The 15,000-nt window shown below is 41.3% G+C and overlaps 2 protein-coding genes across 2 annotated transcripts in view; one reads left to right on the forward strand and one right to left on the reverse strand.

The window, feature by feature from the left end:
* Positions 1-6,022, reverse strand: part of trappc12 (trafficking protein particle complex subunit 12) — a 52,776-nt gene extending 46,754 nt beyond the window's left edge. Inside the window, exons 1-3 of the mRNA XM_088354182.1 lie at positions 5,961-6,022; positions 4,147-5,387; positions 131-247 (exon numbers count right to left, since the gene is read on the reverse strand). Of these exons, the coding sequence (XP_088210308.1) occupies positions 131-247; positions 4,147-5,370 (1,341 nt within the window). The 5' untranslated portion in view covers positions 5,371-5,387; positions 5,961-6,022. The remainder of the gene's footprint in view (positions 1-130; positions 248-4,146; positions 5,388-5,960) is intronic.
* Positions 6,023-6,081: 59 nt separating this feature from the next.
* The window catches only part of eipr1 (EARP complex and GARP complex interacting protein 1), a 140,473-nt gene continuing 131,554 nt past the window's right edge, over positions 6,082-15,000 (forward strand). The window contains exons 1-2 of the mRNA XM_088353857.1: positions 6,082-6,317; positions 6,454-6,537. Of these exons, the coding sequence (XP_088209983.1) occupies positions 6,276-6,317; positions 6,454-6,537 (126 nt within the window). The 5' untranslated portion in view covers positions 6,082-6,275. The remainder of the gene's footprint in view (positions 6,318-6,453; positions 6,538-15,000) is intronic.

Raw genomic sequence — 15,000 nt, forward strand, 5'->3', positions numbered from 1 at the left:
TCACCCAACTTTTTTTCACTGTACTGATGCGCGATTTACAACATTCCTCAAAAGCTGCAGTAAAGTAATTAATGTCATGTTCTTCTTCAGAACATCATGTAGTTGATTACCGCTGCATTAATAAACTTACAATGAGCTTTTTAAGGCCAGAGAAGGACTGTTCCACAGAGTTGGCAGTGAGGACTTGCCGCTTCATTGCCACCTGCTCCCCCAGGAATCGAAGCATCAGATCTTTTACAGCATCACCCTGTAAATGTTGGACACAGTCACTAGGTAACTAATCAATAATATCATTGTAATCCAGGTAGTAACAAAATATTCAATTAAAAATGGCTGAGTGACATAAAAGACAAAAAGTGTATAGAACTGGTGTGGTGAAAGAGCATGCTGAGTGTTGATAAAAATGTTCTGAAAAGGTTTGGACACATGGAAAGAAAGAATGAAGTCTGTTTGACTAAGAGAGTATGTGGTGCAAAAGTGGTGGAAAATAGAATGAGAGGAAGGCCAAAATATGGTTGGATGGATGGGGTGACTCCTCCATGATCTGCTAACTTATCGTGGTGGAGGAGTTTGTGTGTCCCAACGATCCTAGAAGCTATGTTGTCGGGGGCTTTAATCCCCTGGTAGGGTCACCAATGGCAAACAGGTTCTAGGTGAGGGGCCTGACAAAACGCGGATCAGAAGACCCTTTATGAAGACAAAAAACATTAGGCCACAATTTCCCTCGCCCGGACGCGGGTTACCGGGGGCCTCTTCTGGAGCCAAGCCTGGAGGTGAGGTCCGCTGGCGAGCGCCTGGTGACCGGGCCTTTGCTGACGGGATCCGGCCGGGCACAGCCCGAAGGGACAACATGGGTCCCTCTTCCCATGGGCTCACCACCCGTGGGAGGCGCTCAAGGGGTCGGGTGGATAGAGAGCTCGGTCGCAGCCAAGGGAGGGGTGCTTGGCGCGACAGAAACTGGCTTTTGGGACATGGAATGTTACCTCTCTGGCAGGGAAGGAGCCCGAGTTGGTGTGTGAGGTTGAGAAGTTCTGAGTAGATTTAGTTGAACTCATCCCAACACACGGCTTGGGCTCTGGTACCAGTCCTCTCGAGAGGGGTTGGACTCTCTGCCACCCTGGAGTTGCCTGTGGTGAAAGGCGCAGAGCAGGTGTGGGTATATTAGTTCCTCCACGGCTCAGCGCCTGTACGTCGGGGTTCACCCCGGTAGACGAGACGGTAGCCTCCCTCCGCCTTCGGGTGGGCGGACAGGTCCTGACGACTATTGTTTGTGCTTATGCACCAAAAAGTAGTTCAGAGTACCCACCCTTCTTGGAGTCCATGGACGGTGTGCCTGAGAGCGCGCCCCCCTGGGGACTCCTTTGTACTGCTTGGAGACTTCAACGCTCACGTGGGCAATGACAGTGAAACCTGGAAGGGCGTGATTGGGACGAACGGCCACTCTGACCTAAACCCAAGTTGTGTATCGTTATCGGACTTCTGTGCCAGTCATGGTTTGTCCATAACGAACACCATGTTCAGACATAAGGGTGTCCATATGTGCACATGGCACCAGGACACCCTAGGCTGTAGTTCGATGATCGACTTTGTAGTCGTTTTGTCCGACCTGCGGCCGCATGTTCTGGACACTCGGATGAAAAGAGGGGCGGAGCTGTATACTGATCACCACCTCGTGATGAGTGGCTCCGATGGTGGGGGAAGATGCCGGTCCGACCTGGCAGACCCAAGCGTGTTGTCAGGGTCTGTTGGGAACGGCTAGCAGAATCTCCAGTCAGAAGAAGTTTAAATTTACACCTCCAGCAGAAATTTGCCCATGTCCCGAGGGAGGTGGGGTACATTGAGTCCGAGTGGACCATGTTCCGCGCCTCTATTGTCGAGGCGGCTGATCAGAGCTGCAGCCTTAAGGTAGTCGGTGCCTGCCAAGGCGGCAACCCTCAGACCAGTTGGTGGTCACCGGCGGTGAGGAATGCCGTCAAGCTGAAGAAAAAGTCTTATCGGGCCTTCCTGACCTGTGGGACTCTAAAAGCAGCTGGAATGTATTGGCTGGCCAAGCGGAATGCGGCTGTGGAGGTTGCCGAGGCAAAAAACTCGAGCCCGGAGTTCATTAATGCTCTGGATGTTGTGGGCGTGGTTGACACGCCTCTGCAGAAACGCGTGTACATCGGGGACAGTGTCTCTGGACTGGCAGACTGGGATGGTGGTTCTCTAAACCCTCTTCAGGGTCCTTAAGGGTGCATGGGAGTTTGCCTACATGTGTTTTGTGGACTTGGCGGAGGTATTTGACCATGTTCCTCGGGAGGCCCTGTGGGGGGTGCTTCGGGAGTATGGGGTACCGCACAGTCTTATCTGGGCTGTGTGGTCCTTTTATGCCCAGTGCCAGAGTCTGGTCTGCATTGCCGGCACCAAGTCGGATTCATTCCCGGTGAGGGTTGGACTCCGCCAGGGCTGCCCTTTGTCACCGATTATGTTCATAACCTTTATAGACAGAATTTCTAGGCGCAACCTTGGTGGGGATGGAGTCCGGTTTGGGGGCCTCAGCATTGCATCACTGCTTTTTGCAGATAACGTGGTGCTGTTGGCTTCCTCATGTCGTGACTTCAGCTCTCACTGAAGCTATCCGCAGAAGAGTGTGAAGCGGCCGGGATGAGGATCAGCACCTCTAAGTCTGAAACCATGGTACTCAACCGGAAAAGGGTGGCATGCTCCATTCAGGTTAAGGATGAGAGCTTACAAAAAAAACCTAGTACAAAAAAGGCCCTTTCTTTTTAAAATCAAAAATCGCATAACAATTGCAATATTCAGGGATCAGAATGGAGATTTTCATTTTCAGCTGAAATAGCCAGGGTCCAGGAATAAAGCAGGGGGGAGCACCCCCCCCCCCCCCCCCTCCAAAATTGTGCAGCCCAACTAAGGATCGTGGAAAAAAAAAAATTTCCAGGAGTGCTGTCAATCAAAAGGTCAGAGAAAAACGGCAATATCGGAAACCCTTTGACGAGTCTGTTTATTTTAAAAGGGGAGCCAAACAGGCAGATTACAACAATCGGGAATGTTTTAGGCGTTATCGTGTGATTCAGAATGAATATTATATGGTTTTATGGTTGAATCGGCTGGACTTTTGTGACCACGTTTGTGGGGAATCATTTCACAAGTTGAATATTAATAAACTTTTGGTTGGCTTTTATAGTTTTTATTTCCTTTTTCAGACTGATTATGATGTTTCTGTGATGAAAATATTTTGAAATAGTCATCATATCTTAAACCCCAAGAGTTTTTGCTTTCCAATGATTTGTGTCACGTAATTCAGTGACTGGTGACATTGTGAAGACACTTTTGTATTTATCTATTCAGCCAGTATGAACCATAAACATGCTATATAAAGGAAATCATTTGACACGCGAGCCTCTCGATGTGACGCGTCACCTTCAATCAGCGCCGTTTTTTTTTTTTTACCCAACTGCTGTGTTGGGAATCATTAGGTGACCAAACCCCCCAATTCCAACCCTTGATGCCAAGCAGGGAGGCAATGAGTACCAATGTTGTAAGTCTTAGGTATGACTCGGCCGAGGCTTGAACCAGCGACCTCCCAGTCTCGGAGCGGGCGCCCTACCATCTAGGCTACAGACCTTTGTTTACCAACAATCTGACGGTCCGCCAGTGGGCCGTTGGAAAGTTAAGGGGTTATCTGTTACAAAATACCTATAGGCATGATTTCGTGTATTTTCATATCGACTGATTTTTTTTCCCCGTTGGCAACTAATTTGTGTTTGACGTTTTTTTTACAAAAAAAAAAACCCTTCGGATCATCAGCGTGTCAAAGCTTGTCGAATTAAAATTGTCCCTTTTATGTGTTCCATATCTTTGAATCGGCTCTCTTTCACTTGTCATCTGTTACAAAATACCTATAGGCATGATTTCGTGTATTTTCATATCGACTGATTTTTTTTCCCCGTTGGCAACTAATTTGTGTTTGACGTTTTTTTTACAAAAAAAAAAACCTTTGGATCATCAGCGTGTCAAAGCTTGTCAAATTAAAATTGTCCCTTTTATGTGTTCCATATCTTTGAAAATTTACCAAAACAAAACATTTGACAATGAGTTTAAGTTATTTTAAATATTACACACACACGCACACTTTTTTTTCCCCACCTGAAGGTTGTCAAACTTGAGACCCGGCATGGTCAATCTGTTACTCTCAGCATATGTTTGCCTGTACTGCGGCGAGGCTGTGGAAAGCAAAAACTTCCTTGTCTCTTCAGATGGCAGCCACGCATCATGGCGTCTGTCCACCTCACTAAGGCTAAGCGCCGTTGCAAATGCGTCGTCACTTCCTGAAAACGCAGCCTGAAGCTGGTTGAAAGGCTGTGGCTCAGTCGTCGGAACAGATGCCAGGGGGTGATTTAAAGATGGAAACATTTGGGATAAGGAAAGCTGAGGATTGGTTGTGCACTCAGGAGGGACATAATGTGAAGAAGGACCACTCGCAGGATCCAAGGGGGAGGAACAGAGAGTGTTTGCAGCCGGACCCGGTGGGATATCTGCATTAGGGTTCGACACTGATATGAAGGAAGAAGGGACCATGAAAGAATCAAAAAAGTCAGAGGCTGGATTAGCCTGTCCGTTATCAGTGAAGAATTTGCTGAGGCTCGGACTAGGCTGGCAAACAAGTGGAAGAGTCAACTTGTTGGGGGTGGCAGCTTCATCACTTCCACCACCGCTCCCCATATTCAAACTGGGGGATTTGATAAGAGTGGGCTGAAAACCGCCTGGTATCAGTGTACTTGGTTGTTTACTCTGGTTGAAAATTGTGCACACTGGCACAGGCTCATCTTTGAGATGTGTCCCCTTGTCCAACACTAAATTCTCACTTTTAAGATCAGCTGGGCTTTTTGTTTCAGCATGAGATGAATGCTCTCTTTCACTTGTCTCAATATTTTTCTTTGAAAACTCATCCTGATGTAGGTCTGAAACTTCTTTCACAGTCATTATCTGTAAGTGGTCTGCTTGTCCGTCTGCATCACATTTTGCGAAGCTTAGATTCCTCTTAGTGCTTGCTTTAATTAATGGATCGATTGGAGTGATATCATCCTCCTCACTGATAATAGGTGAATCTGAGATAAGGACACTCTCCATCATTTGGTCATTGAGCTTGTCCAACAGGCTTTCTGATGGTGACAGACTGCTGTCACCTTGGGGTGTCGCAAAGTCTCCCCCCAGGTCAATGCTCTCTTCTTGTGTCAAAATGTTGTCCCTGGGAGGAGTGTGGCTGCTAGTTGACGCTGGGGGTTCTTGGGATGGTTTCTCCTGGGTGACATCCTTTACCGCGATGTCTAAAGTGACTGGTCGCTGGGCTGGAGCCTCCTCACAATCCATTTACTGCTTTTCAGTTTCTAAATGATATCAGAAGACATATGTAAGGCGTTTAGGTGGATTTAAAATGAATATATGTTTGGGAAAACAAATGTAAAAAAAACACAACTACAATACTTGTCAAGTACAAACAGAGTATATGGACACAATAGTCTGTGTTGTTGTAAGTAAATAGCAGCTGCGTTGCATTTTAAGGTTAATTATCACTTAATAAGGGGAATTCCAAACATTAGTAAGGGGAGCAATCGAATGAGGATGACAGCTATGAATACAGGCTAACACAACAGAAGACATGTTTTACACAGAGCAATTTACGCAAATACAATTCATAAAAAAACAGCACTGTATTCAAAATCTGAAGTTGACGTGTGCCATCGTAGTACTACATGTCCAAGTAACGTAGCGTAATAAATAAATCGCAATTACTGATGCCTTTTAGCTGTTTTGCTAACGTAGCAGATAGAGCTGTCAAAAACCAAACTTAAGGGAAAAGCACAAATATTGTAAAGGTACATAGTGGTTGCAAAATATCAAATTATAATCTAAAAATAAAAAATGGATGCAACAAGTACAACATAAGTATATTTTCTCACCCCTCATACGAGTACACATACAAATTCAGTGCGCACGCGAAGTATACAGCGCACACCCGGAAGTTATTTAGCACGGCAAACCGTAGTTGCCATATATCTCATATTAACGACGTAGGAGTGATTCCTGAGTAGATTTGCGCATGTTTTCGAACGTAGTCAACGTTGAAAAGATAAGGTTACGTATTCAGTTGCACACTGGTACTAAATATTTTTGCGACAGCGGATGTGAGGAAAATCATTCTAAAGGACTGGATGTCTTTGATATTTTGTGCTGTTGGTGTTATTAAAATCTGCACCGTTTAAAACTGAATTGAAATGGAAGACGACGCTCCGGTCATTTATGGACTTGAATTCCAGGTACGGAGATATAGCATGTATTTATTTTTTGCCCGTGTTCCTATTGATTCGCGCACATTTTAAATGCTTATTGTTTTTATCTGATGCTCTCAGTTTGCGGTCATGTCATTATTGTTTTTCTGTAAATGGTTTGCAGGCTCGATCACTGACTGCCCAGACGGCAGAAACCGATTTCATTCGTTTTCTTGTGGGTACACAGTCTTTGAAGTTTGACAACCAGGTGAGACACAGACAACAAACTCAATAATTTTCAGGGGTAAATTCAAACTTTTGACGAAATAATGTTATGTCTTTTATTATGTATGTTATATTTGCTTGTAACAGTGGCTTGCAAAACTTTGTGAACTTTCAGACTTCACACATAAAGATATAGAACTGAAATTTATTGTGAAGCATCAACATTAAGTGACACAGAATCATGAAGTGGAACACACTTTATTGGATATTTTAAACTTTTTTTAACAAAGAACAAAACCAAAAAGTAGGTGTGCAAAATTATTTAGCCCCTTTACTTTCAGTGGTGCAAACTCCGTCCAGAAGTTCAGTGAGGATCTCTGAATGATTCAATATTGATCTAAATGACTAACGATAATAAATGTAATCCACCTGTGTGTAATCAAGTCTCTGTATAAATGCACCTGCACTGTGATTGTCTCAGAGGCCTGTTTAAAGTGCACAGAGCATAATGGAGAACGAGGAACACACAAGGCATGTCCAAAATGCTGTTGTGGAGAAGTTTAAAGCTGGATTTGGATACAAAAAAGATTTCCCAAGCTTTAAACATCCCAAGGAGCACTGTGTAAGCAATAATATTGAAATGGAAGGAGTATCAGACCTCTGCAAATCTACCAAGATCGGGACGTCCCCCTAAACTTTCAGCTCATAAAAGGAAAAAACTGATCAGCGATGCAGCCAAGAGGCCCATGATCACTCTGGATGAACTGAAGAGGTCTACAGCTGAGGTGGGAGAATCTGTCCATAGGACAACAATCAGTCATATTCTGCACAAATCTGGCCTTTATAGAAGAGTGGCAAGAAGGAAGCCATTTCTTAAAGATATCCATAAAAAGGTGCCATTTAAAGTTTACCACAAGACACTTGGGAGACACACCAAACATGTGGAAGAAGGTGCTCTGGTCAGATGAGACCAAAATCAAACTTTTTGCTACAATACAAGACGTTATGTTTGGCCTAAAAGCAGCACAGCTCAACACACAATCCCCACAGTCAAACAAGGTGGTGGCAGCATCATGGTTTGGGGCTGCTTTTCTTCAGCAGAGACGGGGAAGATGGTTAAAATTGAGGGGAAGATGGATTGAACCAATTACAGGACAATTCTTGAAGAAAACCTGATGGAGTCCGCAAAAGACCTGAGACTGGGACGGAGATTTGTCTTACAACAAGACAATGATCCAAAACAGAAAGCAAAAGCTACAATGGAATGGTTGTCCAAAAACATATCAAGGTGTTGGAATGGCCAAGTCAAAGTCCAGACCTCAATCTAATTGAGAATCCGGGGAAAGAACTGAGAACTACTTTTCACAAACGCTTTCCAACCAACCTCACTGTGCTTGAGCTGTTTTGCAAGGAGGAATGGGAAAAAAATAGTTTTCTCGATGTGAAAAACTGATAGACATACCCCAAGCGACTTGCAGCTGTAATCGCAGCAAAAGGTAGTGCTACAAAGTGTTACCTAGTGTGTGTGTGTATATATATATATATATATATATATATATATAGTGTGTATGTATGTATGTATGTATATGTATATACTGTACTGTCTCAGAAAATTAGAATATTGTGATAAAGTTCTTTATTTTCTGTAATGCTATTAAAAAAACAAAAATGTCATACATTCTGGATTCATTACACATCAACTGAACTATTTCAAGCCTTTTATGATTTGAATATTGCTGATTTTGGCTTACAGCTGAAAAAAACTCAAAAATCCTATCTCAAAATATTAGAATACTTCCTCAGACCAAGTAAAAAAATAATTTTATAACAGCAAAACTAAATCAAACATTTGAAAATGTCCATTGATGCACTCAGTACTTGGTTGGGAATCCTTTTGCACGGATTAATGCATCAATCCGGCGTGGCATGGAGGCAATCAGCCTGTGGCATTGCTGAGGTGTTATTGATGCCCAGGATGCTTCGATAGCGGCCTTCAGCTCATTTGCATTTGTAGGTCTGGTGTCTTTCATCTTCTTCTTAACTATACCCCACAAATTCTCAATGGGGTTCAGGTCAGGGGAATTAGCAGGCCAATCAAGGACAGTGATGCCATGGTCAGTGCACCAGTTACTGGTGGTTTTGGCACTGTGGGCAGGTGCCAGATCATGCTGGAAAATAAAATCCTCATCTCCATAGAGCTTTTCAGCAGATGGAAGCATGTAGTGCTCTAAAATCTCTTGGTACACAGTTGCATTTACTCTGGACTTGATGAAACACAGTGGACCAACACCAGCAGCTGACATGGCTCCCCAAACCATTGCTGACTGTGGGAACTTCACACTGGATTTCAAGCAACTTGGATTTTGCTCCTCTCCAGCCTTTCTCCAGACTCTGGCGCCTTGACCCCCAAATAAAATTCAAAACTTGCTTTCGTCTAAAAAGAGGACTTTGGACCACTCTCCAACTGTCCAGTGCTTCGTCTCCATAGCCCAAGTCAGACGCTTCTTCCGTTGTCTTGAGTTCAGAAGTGGCTTGACCATGGGAATACGGCTATTGTAGCCCATTTCCCGGACACGTCTGTGAACTGTGGCTTTTGATACCTGGACTCCAGCTTCAGCCCACTGTCTTTGAAGCTCCCCCAAATTCTGGAAGCGGCTCTTCGTCACAATTTTGATAAGGCTGCGGTCATCTCTCTTGGTTGTGCAGCGTTTCCGGCCACATTTTTCCCTTCCAACAGACTTTTTGTGGATATGCTTTGAAACTGCACTCTGTGAACAGCCTGCTCTTTGAGAATTTTCCTTTTGTGTCTTACCCTCCTGATGGAGGGTATCAATGATGGTCCTCTGGACAGCAGTCTTCCCCATACTTGTGATTTAGTTTACTGAACCAAGCTGAGTGTTTTTAAGGCTCAGGAAACCCTCGCAAGGTGTTTCGAGTTAATTGGATGATTCAGGTGATTAGTTGAATAGCCTACTTGTATACTTTTTCATGATATTCTAATATTTTGAGATAGGATTTTTGAGTTTTCTTAAGCTGTAAGCCAAATTCAGCAATATTCAAATAATAAAAGGCTTGAAATAGTTCAGTTGACGTGTAATGAATCCAGAATGTATGACGTTTTTGTTTTTTTAATTGCATTACAGAAAATAAAGAACTTTATCACAATATTCTAATTTTCTGAGACAGTCCAGTATATGTATGTATATATATGTGTATGTATATATATATATATATATATATATATATATACACAGGAGGTCACCCGCCTGCAGAATGCCAGACATGCAGAGTAAGACAATACCAATGGTTGAAAAAAACGTTTGTGTTAATGGGGAATCTGCAAGGAAGAAGTAATGATCTATCACCGCACTGTGAGTGAAGCTAGCGTAGCCGCTAATATGCTATGGCCACTTGAATGCTACGATTTCGGCGTCTGTGGGTTTCGAAAAGAACATAGAGCACGGAGTCGATGTTGACGTTGATTCGGCGGATTTTCATTCAAAAACCAGTGCAGAAAGGAGGCCGATTCGCCTGCTTTCCGACATTGGCCATTGTTGACGCTGGCAAACATGGCGGCGCTACTTTGTAAAGCGACCAAAAGCCGGGGAAACTAAGTCTGGCGAAATAACAACTTGAGACTCAGAGGGCGATCGGGTGAGGCGATCAGCGGACGGTGCCGTAAGAGAAGCGTGAAGTTTTCAAGATGCCGAGCAGAGATAAAGAACTCGAGGAAATTAAAAAGTCACTCGGCTTTTTAATGGATAAAATGGATATAGTCACTAAACAACAAGACACAATCTTGAGTTTAATGGCTGAAATCAAAGACCTAAAAAATGAAAACATGGAGAAAGACAAGAGGACTATTGCGCTTGAAGGACGCGTAGCAGATCTGGAACAGTACACCAGGATAAAGGACATTATTATCACCGGTCTTGACATTAAACCCCGGACCTATGCCAATGCTGTGGCAAATAAAAATATTGCAACGGATGCTGATGAAGATTCTGCTGAGCAACAGGTCATTGCTTTTATGAGCAAAAAAGGCATATCCATCAATGCTGAGGACATAGAAGCATGCCACCAATTAACAAGAGGTGAGAACTGACCTTAGGCGACCATCATGAGCTTTATCACCAGAAAACGGAAACATGAAATCCTTAAGCAAGGAAAAAACTAAAAGGGACTAATGTTTATTTAAATGAACACTTAAGCAAAAAAAAAACTCTAACAAGACAGGCTCGATTTCTGAGGAAAACGAACAAAATACAAGGAAACTGGACTTCAAACTGCAGAGTATACATAAAGTTAAACGGCACTCCAGAAGAAGCAAAAATACTTTGGGTCCGAGAAATGCAGGAGCTGGACAGATTTGCCTGAAGTGTAACAATGGCATCCTGGACTGACAATATGGACACCTTTATTACAGATCACAATAAAAAAAATCCATCATAATATATTAGGTCATGTTTTATCGGAACTGAGCATTGTTGATCACACTGACTCCAATAATTCAAGATTAGATGACTTCGATCCTGACCACAAATTCCTATCAGCTAGCTCAGACAATTGCAAATATTATACTGGAAATGAATACAATACTTTCGTTAAATCTGAAGGCAAATTCTCAATAATACACTTTAACAGTAGAAGTATGTACCGTATTTTCCGCACTATAAGGCGCACCTAAAAGTCTTAATTTTTTTCAAAAGCTGACCATGCGCCTTATAATACAGTGCGCCTTATATATGGCTCAATATTACATCGCAAGGTCTCACAACTTGCAGCCGCTGACTCGATTTCCCCCCGAACGTGAAGTAGTCCGCGGTGTATTCTGGGATTTATATACCGGCGTTTCATTGGCTAACCAATGTGTCAATCATCATTTGAATCGATCGCTATTGGCTAAAGTTATTCGGAGCCTCGGATAGGCTAGAGGGCCGAAACAAACCCTGCAATTGGCCGAAAAAGATGTGTCAATCATCCGTTAAATCGATCGCTATTGGCTGAAGTTATTCGGAGCCTCGGATTGGCTAGAGGGCTAAAACAAACCCTGCAATTGGCTGAAAAAGATGACTGAATAGCAAGCTTGCTAAACTACGGCATAAAGAAACATGTTTCATTAGTCTGTATTTGTAAACATTTTACTCTCCTGGATTTACTACACTCACGGTTGTAAGAAGACCATGATTGCGTATCATTATTGAACGTGAGAACTTAGGTGAGCTATGCGGCTTTATATTTTCCCGGTATCTTGTTTTAGAACGATCTTGATGTTGCTGTGATGAGTTGAGTGAATTGAACTCAATTCCAAGTGTTTGTTGTCATATGCACAGTAACGTTGCGAGCGAAAAAGAAAATAGAAACTAAGGAATGGTTGGCTTTCTTGAATCCCAAGACTTTAACCTTCCGAATAATATTTGAAACGATGCATTGAGTGACATCGTACGGACACCGCATCCGCACGAGTCTACGACACGTATTTGCTTCTTTGCAAGCTTTGGGAATGTTAAGGGGGTAATCAGTTTGACTGAATCATCTGACTGTTTTGTCGACGTTCCCATTGTAGCGCCTTATAATCCGGTGCGCCTTATCTATGGAAGATATAGGACCAAAAACTATTTTTTGGGGGTGCGCCCTATAACCCGGTGCGCCCTATAGTGCGGAAAATACGATATATGGAAAATGTATTAAACTAAGAACTGAGGAAGCCGAATCCTGATATAAAACGTACAAAAACAAATTGACAGGAATATTAAGAGTAAGCAAGAAATTATACTATACCAATTTATTACATCATAACAAAAGTAATATCAAAGGTATTTGGGATATATTAAATAGTATAATAAATGTAAGCAATGCATATCCAAACTATTTTATTGAAAAGAACAGTAAAAAAGTATAATTTAAATCAAGTTGTGGAGAATTTCAATAGTTATTTTGTAAATGTTGGACCAGAGCTCGCTGCAAATATCCCAGAGTGCAGTGGTAAACAATTTGAGTCATTGATAAAAATGAACTCCAAGACCATGTTTTTATCTGGGGTTACGGAATCAGAAATCTTAGACGTGGTTAACAACTGTAAAAACAAAACGTCTATGGATTGTTTTGACATCGATATGGTACTAATTAAGCAAATTATAAATAGCATTGTGAAACCATTGACCTACATCTGTAATCTATCATTTCTAACAGGCAAGTTTCAAAATCAAATGAAAATAGCAAAATTTATACCAATATACAAAAATGGGAACAAGCACATTTTTACAAACTATAGACCGGTATCTCTGCTTCCTCAAACTTTACAATAATAGACTAGAACAATTTGTAGATAAACATAAATTGATTAATGAAAGTCAATATGGTTTTAGAGCAAACAGATCAGCAACAATGGCAATTATTGATGCAGTAGAAGAAATCACCCATAGTACAGAAAAGAAGAGATACGCAGTCGGGGTATTTATTGACTTAAAAAAAAGCATTTGATACCATCAATCATAATATACTATTAAAAAAACTGGAAAGATATGGCATCAGGGGAGTGGCTTTGCAATGGATTCAAAGTTATTTGATGGGGAGGAAGCAATATGTAAAAATGGGAGAGTTTTCGTCTGAATATTTGGACATCTGTTGTAGAGTACCACAGGGTTCTATCCTGGGACCAAAGCTATTTATATATTAACGATATTTTTAATGTTTCAAAACTATTGAAAATAGTAATATTTGCAGACGACACTAACATTTTCTATTCAAATGATAACTATATTGATTTGGTAACCTGTATTAATCGTGAACTAATTAACCTAAAATTATGGATGGATATAAATAAATTATCTTTAAATTTAAATAAAACCAAAGTTATATTCTTTGGTAATCGTAAGGCAAATCAAGATTTAGAAGTAAAAGTGGATGGTGTCGCAATAGATAGATAGATAGATAGATACTTTATTCATCCCCGAAGGGAAATTCACTTTTCCAGCAGCATCCCTAAGCTGAGAACAATCGAAAATAACTGAGAACAATCGAAAAATAACACGGGAGCTGCTGGAGTGGCTGCCATTCGTGACGGCGCCGGAGAAACGATTCAATTTGAATCATGTACAAACAAACAAACAATTGAATCATGTACAAGAAACGATTCAATCTGAATCATGTACAAACAAACAAACAATTGAATCATGTACAACAAACAAACAAAATATTTATGTTTCAAATAGACATTGTATCAGAAATTACGTTTTTAGGGGTCATTATAGACAATAAATTAAGTTGGAAAACACATACAAACTAAGGTATCTAAAAGCATTTCAATAATTAATAAGACCAAATTTCTTTTAAATTATAATGCATTGTATTTATTATATTGTTCTCTCCTTCTGCCATATTTAACACATTGTGCAGAAGTCTGGGGCAATAATTACAAAAGTTCACTACAGCCCCTTTTTATCCTTCAAAAACGTGCAATAAAAACCATACACAGGGTAGGATATCGGGATCATACCAATATTTTATTCATGCAGTCCAAATTATTGAAATTTGATGATTTAATGAATTTTTAAAAAAGTTTTTAAACTGTTATTTAAGGTCAACAAAAACATGGTGCCAGAAAACATACAAAAATTATTCACTCAGAAAGAGGGAAATTATAACTTGAGGGGCTGTAGTGAATTCAAAATCCCAAACGTGAGAATCACCAGGAAAAGTATGTGTGTGTCTGTGTGTGGAGTCAGACTTTGGAATAATTTGCAAAATGAGATCAAACAATGTCCAACTATCCATGTGTTCAAATTTAAATACAAAAAAGCATTACTGGCGAAATACAGGGATGAAAAAAATTGGATATGAGGGAGATTGGAAATACTGCATTTCAAACTATGGTTAACGATGGTTGTTATTGTTGCCTATTACATCAGAACTGTAAGTATAAGTATTGTGTTTATTTTTATTGTTATTATCACTGGCGCCGCAGTGACAATATGCGCATTATGACGTTGATTGCGAAGATTAGTGTATGAAATATTTGATTATTGTAACTATTATAATTATTGATATCTGACCTATGTAATAAGTATATCCATGAGATTTTGTTGTATTGGACACAAGAGGAGCTATCTATAAAATGTACCGTATTTTCCGCACTGTAAGGCGCACCTAAAAGCCTTTATTTTTTTCAAAAGCTGACCATGCGCCTTATAATACAGTGAGCCTTATTTATGGATCATAATTATTCGCAAAGTCTTCGCAGCCTCCAACTAGATTTTCCCCCGAACGCCAAGTAGTCCGCTGTGTATGCTGGGATTTCTTTACCCGCGTTTCATTGGCTAAACAATGTGTCAATCATCATTTGAAACGATCACTATTGGCTAAAGTTATTGGGAGGTCGAGGGGCGGATCCTTTTTATCATTTACAGGCTGGCATTGGCTTGAACGGCAAAACAAAGCCTGCAATTGGCCAAAAAAGATGTGTCAATCATCAGTTGAATCGATCACTATTGGCTAAAGTTATTCG

This window comes from Urocampus carinirostris, chromosome 15 (genome assembly GCF_059441175.1).
Source record: "Urocampus carinirostris isolate Australia breed hairy pipefish chromosome 15, RoL_Ucar_1.0, whole genome shotgun sequence".
Lineage (NCBI taxonomy): Eukaryota > Metazoa > Chordata > Actinopteri > Syngnathiformes > Syngnathidae > Urocampus > Urocampus carinirostris.